Below are 14,219 nucleotides of genomic sequence, written 5' to 3'. Positions count from 1 at the left end.
TTATGACAAGGAGAAATAATTAAGTATCAGAATTTAAAAGGGGAAGGCCCATGAGCTGTGAGGAAGAATTTAATTTTTACATGAGAGAACCTGTGTCTTTGCTGATGGATCATTTGGTTACTGAGCATTCAACAACTATTTCTGGCCTTAAAATATCCAGGCATAGCCCAGGCGTGGTGGCTCAATCCTGTAATCCCAGCACTTTGGGAGGCTGAGGTGAGAGGATTGCCTGAGCCCACGGGTTCGAGAACAGCCTGGGCAACTTGGCAAGACCTCGTCTCTACAATAAATCAAAATATTAGCCGGTCGTGGTAATGCACACCTGTAGTTCTGGCTACCTGGAAGGGTGAGGCGGAAGGATTGCTGGAGCCCAGCAGGTTGATGCTGGGCTGGCCATGAGCGTGCCACTGCACTCTAGCCTGGACAACGGAGTAAAACTCCAACTCAAAAAAAAAATAGCCAGGCATCAAAAGCAATGTTTCTGTTATTAAAACTTCTTAAGTTTTAATTCACGTGTATAAAGAATATATTTTGAACATGTCGATACATAAAAGGCCATCAAGAAAACACTTAATTGTTTGGCATGCTATTGTTAGAATTTTGTAAGTATGATTCTATCTTATGGGATTTCATTTTGTCTCTGTTGATTTTCTGGATAACGCTTGTCATTTGGAATGGAAACATTTAATATATGACATGCACATGGTATGAGGGAAAAAATACTCCTGATATATGTATATATAGTTCCCCAGTAGAGAGCCAAGCAGGCAGTGGCTACACCTACTGGACTCCACTTAGCTGCTTTGCAGTTAACAAACCTCATTTCCTTAATACAAGTGCACACACACACACACACACACAAACACACTCGGGGTAAGGACATTGTTTTACCAGCATCCTTCCTCATTCTGTTTCTGATGGTCTCAGGGCTTTGGGGAACTAAATGATAGCTTCTCTTCAGAAAATGGTTAGGGACCTCTTTACAATACATTAGCTAAGCATTATGGTCCTCTGATGAAAGTTTCTAAATTTAAAAATGTTTTCAAATACTGTGCATCTGTTTGTACTAGCACGGGAAGCAGCTTGTGATGTAGTATTATATAAAAAGGCAAGTTTCATGACAGGACACACATACTATTTCTTTATGTTTTTAAAAATGCATCAATTTTATAGCATACATTGTGGTTTTTCATAGCTGTTTGCCTTTTTGCATCCTATTTCTTCCACAGAAACTTCTTTTCTGCCTAGTGACGTTTTGTTTATTCTCTTAGAACTTGACGGAAACATTATCTGTGAAGCTCTACCTGATTCCCCAGACATAACGGAGTCTTCTCCTGAGTGTGTGTGCCCTCTTGCCCACTCATAGCACCATCTTGCCATGTTTTATTCCGATATCTGCTCTCCTGCTAGATAGTGAGCTCTCACCACGCATCCCTGGTTCTGGCAGATTTCATGGCATCAGCTGAGAACAGAAGAATGACTATGACATCATGCTGCTCCAGGCTAGAGGTTGATATGCACCGGGCATTTTAGGGTGCTCTTTTATCTGTTGGGTTTGATAAAAGTAACATCAAATGTACTTTGTGACGCTAGTTATTTAATTCTTGTCCACATGATTATTGAGGTGTTTTTTTATTTTTAGTTTTTTGATTTTTTGATTTTAAAGATGTGAGGTATAATTCAGGGTTAGGTATACAAATGTTTATTGAAGTATTTTTTAAACAGCTTTATTGAGGAATAATTTACATGCCATAAAGTTCATTGATTTTAATTGTATAAATGTAATTTTTTTTTAGTAAATGTACAGAGTTGTGCAGTCATCATGACTGCAATGACTCCAATTTTAAAACAATTTTGTTACCCCCAGAAGATCTCAACCGAGATTATTTTAAACGTTGATGGAATTGTCCAGAAACTTCTGTTGGTGAATCAGACTGGTTGAGCTCAAAATGTATTGTTGTTTCTGGCTCTGAGCTGTCTGCTTGAAGGCAGGCCTAGATACTTAGTGGTATGGCATCCTAAAAGGATAGTACGCTGGCAATAGTTTTAATTTCCTTTCAGAGGCTTCTCTGTGATGTGCTCTGAGCTAGGTCCATTGTATAGATTACCTTATTTGTAATTAGAATATAGTAAGCTGTAATGTAGATACATTCCTCATTTAATATGCAAGGACTCTGTGGAGGAAAATAAGGAACTGACTCGAGGTCACAACACTAGTAGGCTGGGATGGGGTCTTTGACCTGACTACATATCACACTTGCCTTACACATTCAGTAGCTATATATTGAGCAATTAGTATGTGCTTCTGTGAAAAGACCAGCCCTAGGAAATATGTAGCCAAATTTGAAGAGTTATTATTTGGTCTGAGAAGACAAAAGATGGGTATTGAAAGAATAAACTCTGCAATCAGCTTTTTCTTTAACTTGGTTCTACAAAGTTTGGTTTGAAGCCAGCCCAGTGGGCACATTTTTAAATGAGTCAAGCAAACCTAGAAAAGAGAAGAGATAAGACCATGTTTTTAAAAATATGAAATATTAAGGTTGTGTGGGCTGTCAGCATAATTTCTGATTGTGTTTGCTTTGGGGATTTATTTTGTCTTAAAATGTTAACATTGGTCAATTTTGGGCAACACAAATGGTCAATCGTATTAGTTAGAATCGTAGTTTAATTTCTGTAACAGAGACCCAGGAGTGGCTTAGCCAAAACAGGAATATATTTCTCTCTCAGATAAAAAGCTCGGTAGGTGATCAAGTTCTGACATAGCTGCTCCACAACTGTTAGGGACCCTTCCTCTTGTTATCTTGGTGCTCTGCCATGGTTTGTGCCTGGCCTTCATCTTGGGGCCTAAGGTGACTGGGTTTTCTCCTTCTATCACACCCACATTCTAGACACCAGGACGAAGAGAAGGTGAAGGAGAAGACATAGACTTTGCCCCTTTAAGGTCATGGCCAAGAAGTTGCATGTATTACTCTACTTTATGTCTTATTCGATATAGTCACAGGACCACATGCAGCTGCACGATAGGTCACAGAAAATGTGTTTTTTATAGGAGGCACTGAAGGTTGGAAAGAGGCCAGATATCTAACTGAAAACTCCATTGAATGGAGGACAGCGTGTCTGCCCCCTTTCCACGAAGATGAGTTTAATATGAAAAACATAGACTTTCAAGTAAGAAGGCGGGAGAGAGAGGATGCTTTAGGCCAAACTCTCTCTTACAGTTTCTCCTTTCATATCTGGGCCAGAAGGTTTGCCCTGATCCAGATACTTCTGTTGATGTGATTTCCCCATGCTGTGAAGACACTCCTTTGTTTGGAAGTTGGCAATGTACCTGCCTGTCTTTTATGACACAGGTCAGCTTGAACTCGTGTTTTTACTGAAAAGTGTGTGACAGCTCTGGGGTTGGCATCTGGATTGGATGTCCACATAGCAGAGTTTACTTTGGTAAGGTTTGGGTGGCATTTTCCTTCTGCAAAGTATTTCTAGGAAAAAAGTTTCCTTCTCAGATTACTGTCTGTTGTAATTAATATGTAGTATTATTCAGGATACAAAGATTAAAAGTTCTGCATTTGGCATGGATTCAGACTGTATTCTTGCAAAACTTCATCTGTTTCTTAGAGAACTAATGATACCTAGGAGCCAGGAATTCAAATCCAACCCCAGTATTTAACTACGACGTGATTCTGACTAACCCATTGGACTTATGTACTTTTCTTGGCTAATAATATCTCAAAACAGAGCTGAGAAGTAGCCCCTCTCATCATATTATATGTGTTTAGTCAACAATGATGAAGTCCTTAAAAAATGCAAGTGTCGAGCCGGGCTCAGTGGCTCAGCCTGTAATCCCGCGCCTTTGGGAGGCTGAGGTGAGTGGATTGCCTGAGTCCACGGGTTCGAGACCCGCCTGGGCAGCGAGACCTCATCTCAACAATAGATCAAAAAATCAGCTGGGCATGGTAGCACATGCCTGTAATTCCGGCTACTCGGAAGGCTGAGGCGGAAGGATCACCGGAGCCCAGCAGGCAAGACTGCGGTGGCCGGGAGTGGCCACTGCACTCCAGTCTGGGCGACAGAGTGAGACTCCAACTCAAAAAAAAAAAATGCAAGTGTCACCTTTTTATTGTTGGTTACTAAACATTACAGTTAACCTAAACTCTTTTTTAAGAATGAGTTTTACTTACAACTAGCTAGACCAACAAGAGAAATGAATGTGAAGATACACTTAATGTTTGCCAACATGTCACTTTATGGTCTTCCTCTAAAGGCTTTTTTTTATTGGAAAAAGATTGCTTGAGCTCTTGAGATTAGAAAGTTAAAGTAATCTTGGTAGGCAGGATATTTCTTCTGATAACATATATCCTTTTCAGAGAATGCGTTTTGAGAGATGTAGATTTCACCATAAATCCTTCATTATTTGAAGGTCTATGTGCTAGTATTACATTTCAGGCAAGACTAATTTTAACCAAGTTCACTAAAAGTATTTCCAGTGTTATCTCTGGTAATTTTATCTGGTTCCCTTTCACACACTCTTGACACAGCCAAATTATACAGAGTATATAGAATAAACCACTGTCTGTAGAAGTCGTTTTGTGGTTCCCTTCTTTTTTGTGTGGATGTTTTTCTCCACTCTATCTGTTGCCTGCATCCTCGGCCATCACGAATGTTTTGTTTTCTCTCTTGCAGATGACACGATTGGTGCTGCCTGGCATGGTAGAAAGGTGAGTCACGAGCTCACACACAGACGCTGGGGAAGCAGAGCTCATTATTATTTATAGGGAGAATCCTTTCTCTGAAAAAGTCGTTGAAGTGACTGATGAAGAAAGCCCCCATGTCTTAGCCACAGAGCGACGTGCCAGGCGAGTCACACAGTGGCGCCTGAGTCATCAGTGGCGGAGGCCTTTTCCCCTCGATTCCCCTTTTATTTCCCTCTCTAGGCTTGTAGTGGTTCCCTTAGATCAGGATTAAAAAGGCTGCCTGAGTCACCATCGCTAACTCAATTGCTTGCTATTCTGAGGGGGTGGATAGAGTTCCTGGGATATTCCCAGGAAAACCTTCTTAAAGCTGTATCCTCTCAGCCAAGATCAGTGGAGTTTTAGGAAGCAAGACCCCCTTCCTCTGGCTTTTCAGGTCTTACTGGGAGAAGGGGTATATGAGAAACTTAGGTGTGTCGTATGAAGTGATTTTAAGAGGTCAAACCAACCCTTGGGGAAAAGGCGATGTCCTCTGGGCACGTCCGGGTTCCGATTCAAGCTGGGTTCTTACGAGCACATGCTGGATTCTTATGCTTACTGAGAAATATGTTGTAGAGCTTTGTTTATTTGAAGTAGTGTGAGGTGTAAAACTGGAATTAAGTTCTGTTTCTTCCTTGGAAAATCCTGAATGTCTAGGCCTTCAAAGAAAACCCGCTGAAAAGTGTTGGGCTTTAACCTAGCTTAATCATGTGCTGAATTCAGGACTTAATAGTTATCCTTCCTCTGCAAAATAACTTTGAGTTTGGAAAAAGCCCAGAGGAATCAGTTTTGGAAAGGGAGGACCCAAAGACCCTACTTCTGTTGAGAAACCAACTCCAGGTGGGAATTATGGCTTACATTTATTGAGTACATACTGGGTGCCAGGGACTTAGTAAGTGTCAACTCATTTAACTTTGATAGCCTCCCACCATTGTACAGATGAGGAAACTGAGGCTAGGAATTCACTTGCTGAGCATCTACAGGGACTGGTCAAGAAACTGTTTCTCAGCAAGGCTGTCTTTGTAATTCCATTTTATATGCACTGTTTTGTATATTTTGGTTGCTCTATTGAGTAACATTTCCCTTTAAAACCTTCAAACTGTTTGCTGTTGGTTGACAGTAGGAGTGAGCCCCTGATAGTCAGATAAGGAAACAACTGTGGTCAAACCCAGCCAGAACCCTGGAAGAGAGCCAACAAAAATAGGACCCAGTAGGGATGAAATATGTGCCGTCCTCTTACTCCTAGTATTGACATCTGCAGGTAACACGGTATTAATTCAGGCTAGTGCATTCATCCATTAAAAAAGAAATACTTATCAACCACAGAGGTATTGCAAAAGGAATTTTTAATTGTGTTGGTGAAAAACCGTATCAAAAGAGATAATGGCTGTAAAATAATTTTGCTGAGCCTAAAGTATTGGGTTCAAAAAGTCATTGAAATCTGGTGCTTTAAACTAATTGAAAATAATCTCCCTCGTCTGACAGATGAAAAAACCGAGCCCCAAAGAGATGGAGTGCTATGAAGCTACACAGTTTGTATGTGATGCCAATGCCAGGAGCTAGTAACTTCACTGCTATCTCTGCAGACCTGGCAGCCATCACAGCTAGATCATTGAATAAAAACAGACAATGCAAAGAAGAGAGTCCACCTGTATAACAGGCATTCATTGAGGAAAGTCTGTCATGGAGTCTACAGATGAACTGGATCCTTGCCTTTTAAGACATCAATTTGATTTTAAACTGAGGTTGAGAAATGATCTACTGGAAAACCATCAGAAGCCATGGCCTACTTGACTTCATGGGATGATTGTTGTGCTTGCTAAGAACTAGTGAGAATTGTATGTGGATTTTATGAATTAATACTTTTGGCTAGGAGAAGGAATAGCTATGTCCACTTGAATTAAAGGAGTGAGTTAGTAGGTCAAGGTAGGCTAGCTGCTGTGCCAGATACCTTAAATGTCAGTGACTTTCCCCTCACATCTCTACCCAGTCATTAAGGATCTGAGTCTCCTTCTGTTCAGGGGCTTCTTCATTCTCTAGCGTCTTGGAGTTCTCTGCATCCAGCTAACAGAATAGGGAAAAAAGTGTAAGGATGGTTTTAGGGGAAGTTTCACAGGCCAGCCCTGAAAGCAGTGGACATAACTTCTGCCTGAATTTCATTGTCCAGAACTCAGTCATAGGCTACAGCTCGATGCAAGGGAGCCAGAAATGTTAGCTGTGTGCCCAAGAGGAAAGAAAAACTCCAGGTTAATGATTCATCTTTCTTTTTTTACACGTTATGCATGGTTTCATTAGAGCCTGCTCTTGCCACTTCCCCCAACTGGTATATTTCCTGTGGTTGATTTCCATGGGATTGGTATCTCCATTGAGTAACAGCAGAGTCCTTTGTAAAGATCCTTTGTGGTTGTTGATGTTTCCCTTTCACTGATTCCACTTCTGATGTATGAGTTTTTCCAAATCCTCTAGAACTATAGCCTAGGGCCAACTGACGATCACTAAACAAGTATCTATAATCAAACTAAGGTATTATTACCCTAGAAGCAGAAAGTGCATAATTACATTACAGAGGAAACTTGCTCTTTTCACTTCCCTGGAATTATAAACATTGTGTACAGCTGGAGCCAGGAGGTGGTTGCCATAACAACCATGGAAAAGCTAAAAATAGCCTCTTTCATACTGTATTGCTTAAGGTAGAATTATGACATGTTATGGTGTTTTAGGGCAGGTAATTCTCTTTCATGTGCTAAATGTTTGCAGACTTTCTTCAACAAGGCAATATTTGTATAATGTAAGTATTATGGATTGCTGGTTCTAATTATATACCTGACCTCTGTGTTCCAGGATTCTTTTCTGACACAGAACTCTATTTTGATATGTTTCTTACTCTTCTTAAGAATCTGTTAGAGAACTGTCTGTACCAATTTCAGTGGAATGTTGAAGCTTCAAACACGTAATGGCCTCCTTCCCCCAAGAGCACACTATGACCTCCCTGATATGAAGTGGAAAAGTGAAGCATTGGGATGGAGTCTTTTTTGCATATTCTTCCTTGTCCACCATTTAGTTCTGTGTGCAGTTAGCTGTCCACACGAGGGTTGACCATGCAGTTCCAGGTCTTCTCAGCAGGTCAACACTTCCCCACCTTTTGCTTTCCACCTGCAGGGTGGGACAGTGATAAAGTTCCTAAGGAAGGTAGAAATCAGTGACTTACTTCAAAGGAGGCCTATCACTTCCCTGTGACAACAGTGTTTTTTTATACAGGCATGAACAAGGATACTGCAACAGTCTGGTCAGATACTTTATTTTATAAAACACTTTATTTATCAAATAAAGACTTGGCAATGTTTTATTCAGGTGACAATTAAAGGGAGTCTTACTGGGAATTCCACAGGTCTGAGGGAATTCTCAAGAGCGTAGTTTTAGGAAGCTGTAAATGCAAGGTATACTGAATTTTATAGTTGAACAGGCTTGTGGGAGGACTAGTAATTAAGAAGAATACATATATATGAAAGGGTCCTTTCTTGTGAGCAATGAGTGTTTTCTGCTTCATTTTCCAATTCTAGTAGGTCCTCAATAATTTGTACCACTGAGACACCATTGTGGGTTAACAAGTAAGCAGTATGATGAGTTAAGAATGTTGCATCACAGAGAATATTGCTTGTTTACTTGGATATTTGTCATAACAAATAGAAAATGTGCTGAAGTGTGAGCAACATGAGTCTTCGTTATAGAACTGCAGCAGAAATTCTTAATGTACTTTCCCATCTTAGAATTGTTCCCGAGTCCCCAGAAAATGAGAGATTAACCGGGGTTTGGTTTTGTGTTTGCTTCTATGTGCAATTAAGTGCAGCCCATTTTGTCCTTCTGCTTGATACAACAGAGTTGTCATGAATCTGACTGTGCCATGGAAACTGGTTTGACGTCACGAATTCTGCTTAGATGGAGGATTAGAGCTAGACAGCGTGGCTGATTTTAAGGAAAGCCCTTTGTGCCTTGCAGTCCCAAGTGTTCAGCCCATTTCTACATAAAGACTAGATACTGTATACAGTACAGGGATTAAGACAGGCTACACCAGTGTGTTATTTGTGATTCAGACAGAACTCAGTTGAATATTATTATCCCTGGAAAGAAAGAGTGAGAGAATTGTATGTTGTCGTGGGTGTGGGTGTGGGAGGAAGGTTTTTGCTAGACAAATATGTGGGCAGAACAGAGATTTGTAGAGGGCCTATTTTCTCTACTGTCATTTTGGCACAATTATATATGCAGTCCTTTGATTTACTTACATCTAGTACATTCTTGCTTTGTCCTTTGTTGGTCTTAAATTTGTTCTAGTGCTTTTTAGAGTGCAAATACTCTGTTTTGTATAAAATACCCTAAAATTCTGACTTTTCTTTAGTTCAAAGTAGCTCCGCCCCCTAGAAATTTTCTTTAGTTCAAAGTAGCTCCGCCCCCTAGAAATATTTGAGAAACAGAATCTTAGCTGCCTCAAGGAGCAAATAAGTAAAGGAGCATGACAGCGTGGGTGTTGCACATTGGATTATTGGTCGGTATTATGTCTTAAAATGAGAAAGAAGCTTTTATTATATTTAAGTGACTTTTCCTGTATTTATCATTGCTTTGGTGAGTGAAGTTTTAAATGTCTGTTTCAAGGAGGTCAGGGTTTAATTTTTTAAATGTGCTTGATAATGTTAAACTTTAACTTCTACAGACTTTTAATTGCATTTCATTTATGAGGAATGAAATAAAAAATGTAAGATTTTTGTTCAAAGGCACATACAGCCACCCCAGCTAATTTGAGTATAATGGAATATGTAAGCCATCTGATAAAACCAGCAATGGTAGGCTAAGGCTTCCATGGTAAACATTTTCTGCAGCTACTTCAAACTGGCTTTTTTTTTTCCACTTGCTCTCAATGAGTGAGGTCATAGCAATGCCTGGTTATGTAAGAAAACGTTCAAATAAAACCCTACCCACACATACAAAGAGGCTGGGCTGAAGGAGGGAGGCTAGCTTGTTAGGATTGGGGTTACTTCTCAGAAAACATGTGGAATTGCATAAGATACTTGATTGGATCTGCTTCCAGCTTAATGATAATACATATTTTCTGATATTTTGTAAATATGTTTGTCTCTTTCTTTTTACAAGTTAATTGAGATATTTCACGTACCATAAGATCTACCCATTTAAAGTGTATACTTATGGTTTTTGATATTTTAAAGAGTACAAGTTAGTAGCCGCAATCTAATTTTAGAACATTATCAACACTCCAAAAAGATAAAGGCATTTTAAACACCACAAATTAATTCTGTTTTAAAAGTCACGTAACAAAAGTGGTTTTTATTCCATTTTTATCAAAGGAATTTATCACAAATATTGATAAAATGAAATGACTAGAGACTCATTGCTAATTCATCAGTTTTTATCTTAGAGTGGTTGGGTTCTCACTCCTGACACAGACTCTTACTTTAAAAGTCAAAAGCAAAGGCTTTTGTGTTTCTGAGAGAGACACAAGCAAAAATACAAGAATAATGTAATTAATCCTCTGACTACTTATTTCCAACTTTGTTCAAAACCCTAGTGACATCTTTAAACTTGAAATTTGGTTTCTGTTATCAAAATGTTAATGGATTCACTGCTCAGGAAAGCATGCCTTACTAATAAGGACTTCTGTGTAAAGCAACAACAACATGTTTCCAGTGACACACACTAAACCGAGGATCCAGACTTCCCTTTGATGGCTGAAGTGGCATCTCGCCTAGAGGCTGGCAGATGGAGCGGGTGACCTTTGGGGATTACTTCCTTTCAGATTTATGTCTAGAACAACGTCAATGCCATTTAATCATGTTTCCTTTACTGCTGCGCGTACAATAGTCTGTGTGGTCCCTTTTTTAAAACACTAAGAGTGGTCGCGGGGAGCTAAACTTAGACAAAGAACAAGGAGAAACCAGGTTAAGGAAGGGAACCTGGTGTGGGAAACAGAGGCAGGTGGGGCCAGACTGCAGGAACTGAGAAAGGGCCTCCCTGAGGTGAGTGGATTTGAGGGAGAATTGGTAGTTCTGACACTCCTAAATCATAATTCCACACTTTACCTAACCACATGCACTTGCTAGCAACTAGTATCTTTACAGCATTGCTTTTCCCAAACTAATTTCATTTATTTGTAGAATTAGAAATTCCTGGGAACTTTCTGATGTTTAACTTTCAATAGTCTCTAAAAGTTACAGTAGCAATCGAGCTTTGCCTTTGGCAAAATAATGTGGTTTAGTGAACTATAGAGTACCATAATTTTGAAGTCAACTCTTTGTTTGGTACCCAGATATCTATAGCCCAGGGAGGCAGGAGGGCAGGGCACAGCCATCCACTCAATGCCAGAAGGTTTGATTAAGTACCTGTTTTGTTGCATGCTCAGGGCTGTGCAGTGTTTTAAGAGAAATGGGCTATATGCCCAGGAGCTTATGGTTTTGCTTGGGGGGGGTGCTGTGTTTATACACATGGAATTAAATACTACAGCAAGGTAGTGTGTGATGATATGCTAAGATAAAGGTGCAAGCAAGGAGCGTAAGTAAGAATTCTTGGCACTGTGCTCAGAGAAGACCTCAGAGGGCAGAGATCCACTCGAGGGGACTGGAGATCTGATCTGGTCCTGCCCTGGATTACTAAGACTGGAAATGAGCTAACCGTAAAGAAGAGCTATTTTTAGTTGATTGAATTATGCCTCATTCACTGACCAAGCATATTAGGCATCATGAAAGGCAGGGAGAGATGTACATTAGAAAAATAGCTGTTATTCTGCATATGATTATATATCTCAATCTGTCATTCACCAACAGTCACGTTTATTATTTCCTTGGGACATTTTCCTTTTTAGATCTAAAGGGGCGATTCTGAACATTTCCTCTGCCAGTGGCATGTTGCCTGTCCCTCTGCTGACCATCTACTCTGCAACCAAGGTGAGCGATATTTTGGTACATCACGTCGCTACAAGAATGAGGAGGAATTGTGAGTCTGAAAAATTAATGCAGATTTGCCCTTCCTGAGTTCTGTTCTTGGCAGTTTTCTAATGGGCTGAAAAGAAAAGGAAAATACCCCACATGCGTTTCAAGAGAGCCAGAACTAGAGACGTACTGCACATTTACTGTGAACTTGCAAATGGGGCCCCAGGATAACAGATCCACCAGGGCTTTTTCTTTGTTCCATAGTTTGCTGATTTTAAAAGTAATGCTTGATAATATTGTTAACTGTAGTTGATAAAAAATAAAAAGAATACATGAAAGTGAAACTTGTGCCTCCCCTGGAGAGCTGGCCTAGGCCAGTTAGCTCAGTTGATTAGAGCATGATGTTAACGAATCTGAGATCAGAGATCTAATACATGCATGAGTTCTCAGCATAAGAGAGATGCATCCAGGCAGCACATAAACGTACCCAGTGTGCACAGGAGAGACTGGAGGAGGGTGTGAATATTTTGCCACATTATCCAGAATTCATAGGCATTCATTGTCGTTTTTGGAGTGAGACAAGAATTTTTCAGAACACTTTATGTCATAAATTCATACATCACTGTTCACCTCTTCTCATTACTACTAGGAAATTTATTTATTTATTTATTTATTTATTTTGAGTTGGAGTCTCTGTCGCCCAGACTGGCATGCAGTGGCATGCTCACGACCAACCCCGGGTGACCAGCTAAGCTCTGGCGATCATTCCACCTCAGCCTTCCAAGTAGCTGGAACTACAGGCGTGTGCTACCACGTCTGGCTAAGTTTTTGATTGACTGTAGAGCCGAGGTCTCACCATGTTGTCCAGGCTAGTCTCAAACCCGCAGGCTTAGGCAATCCTCTCACCTCGGCCTCATAAAGTGCTGGTATTACAGGCTTGAGCCACTGCGACTGGGCTAGGAAAATAATTTAGAATACATCTCCTACTGCCTACGGGTCAATAGCATCATCTTCAAATACATTGTTTGGGCACGGCATCCATCTCTGAAGAGAAAATGACCATGTAGACATTGAAGTTAAGCAAGCTTTTAGGGAAAAATAAGCAAAATATAATGCAATAAGAACTCACAATATGTCAGGGAAGGAAATGAGCAAAATGTCCACCTTATTTTTCACATGAAAAACATCACTACTGTCTTTTGAAAAAGCTTGGCACCACTCCCCAACCCCTGCAATCTACTTGCTTTCTATGTCTCTGGAACATAACTGTAGGCATATTTAAAATGAATGCCATGTTTCTTGAAGGAATTGGTGATTCCGGCTTCTTATCAGTTCTGCTTCATGGACACAAAACTATTACTAATTGGGATGCTTGTGGAGTCATTACTGATACTTTGCATTTCCAGCCTGAGGTTGAGCCTGCATTTGAAAAATGGCATGTTCTATTTTACAAATAGATTTAAAGTTGTATTATCAGAAGAAGACAGGCTGTCACATTCATCTCTACACTTCTTGAATCTTGCCATCCCAAAGCACCAAGAAAATGCCCGTCCTGTTCTTAGCAACAGCAAAATCCCCATAGGACAGAGATGAGCAGAACTTACATTGTGTTTCTCTCTGAGTGGCAGGCAGGCAGAAGGGCTGCACCCTTTGTTGTTATGTAAAATAAAAGTATTTTTTCCTGGAAAGTAATTTTCCGGTGGAAAAAAAAAAGAAGAGCCTTTTCCAGGTAAATCAAACTTTGATCTGGATATTATATTTGGTAATATAATACTTCATTTAGTGGCAGATAAAAACAACTTGAGATTTTGAGGTGTTTTTTAAAAGGTCTTTGCTGCGTTCGAAATGAATAAAATGATTTGAAGTGATAGCGTTAAATGACTAGTTTATTATTTTTTGTTTCCACGGCTACAAATCAGGCAGATTGATGTAATGTGTATGTTTTCTTCTCACACCCACCACCCTCCCAGGCTTTTGTCGACTTCTTCTCTCAGTGCCTCCACGAGGAGTATAGGAGCAAGGGCATCTTTGTGCAGGTGAGTGGAGTTTGTTTCAGTGAGGTATCCCTGTTTTGTGTGGTTTCCAGAGCAACTGTTGCTGTCTTGGCAACGAAGGAAGATCACTTTGCTAAGTAAGCGAATGTGACGGTAGCACACCATTAAAGACATGGTTTCTTTTCCATCTATGTGCTTAAGTCTAGATTTCAAGAGATTATCACCTCGCATGTTTAAGTAGGGGAACCTAAAGTCGAACTCAGTGCAGCATTAACAGCCAAAGCATAATTATTTTAAGTTCTTGTGGTTTTATTTTAAGAGACTCTATCAGTTTCTCTCTTTTTAAAAATTATGGTAAAATATGCGTAATATAAAAGGTACCATTCTGTTCCCCTTTAAGTATGCGGTTCAGTGGCACTAAGTACATTCACATTGTTGTGCAACCATTGTCACCATCCATCTGCAGAACTCTTTTCATCTTCCAGAACTGAAACTCCGTACCCATTAAACACAAGCTCACCCCCTCTCTCCTGCCCTGGAAACCCTCATTCTATTTTCTTTTTTTT

At 40.1% G+C, this 14,219-nt stretch overlaps 1 protein-coding gene across 1 annotated transcript in view; it reads left to right on the top strand.

Moving 5' to 3' along the window:
- HSD17B12 (hydroxysteroid 17-beta dehydrogenase 12) overlaps positions 1-14,219 on the top strand; it is a 176,906-nt gene that overhangs the window by 146,431 nt on the left and 16,256 nt on the right. Inside the window, exons 10-12 of the mRNA XM_008065727.2 lie at positions 4,681-4,715; positions 11,593-11,674; positions 13,630-13,695. Of these exons, the coding sequence (XP_008063918.2) occupies positions 4,681-4,715; positions 11,593-11,674; positions 13,630-13,695 (183 nt within the window). The remainder of the gene's footprint in view (positions 1-4,680; positions 4,716-11,592; positions 11,675-13,629; positions 13,696-14,219) is intronic.

The sequence above is a fragment of the Carlito syrichta genome, unplaced genomic scaffold, assembly GCF_000164805.1.
Source record: "Carlito syrichta isolate Samal-C Ts95f unplaced genomic scaffold, Tarsius_syrichta-2.0.1 Scaffold308800, whole genome shotgun sequence".
NCBI classification, from domain to species: Eukaryota; Metazoa; Chordata; class Mammalia; order Primates; family Tarsiidae; genus Carlito; species Carlito syrichta.
This window is presented reverse-complemented; position numbering and strand designations above follow the sequence as displayed.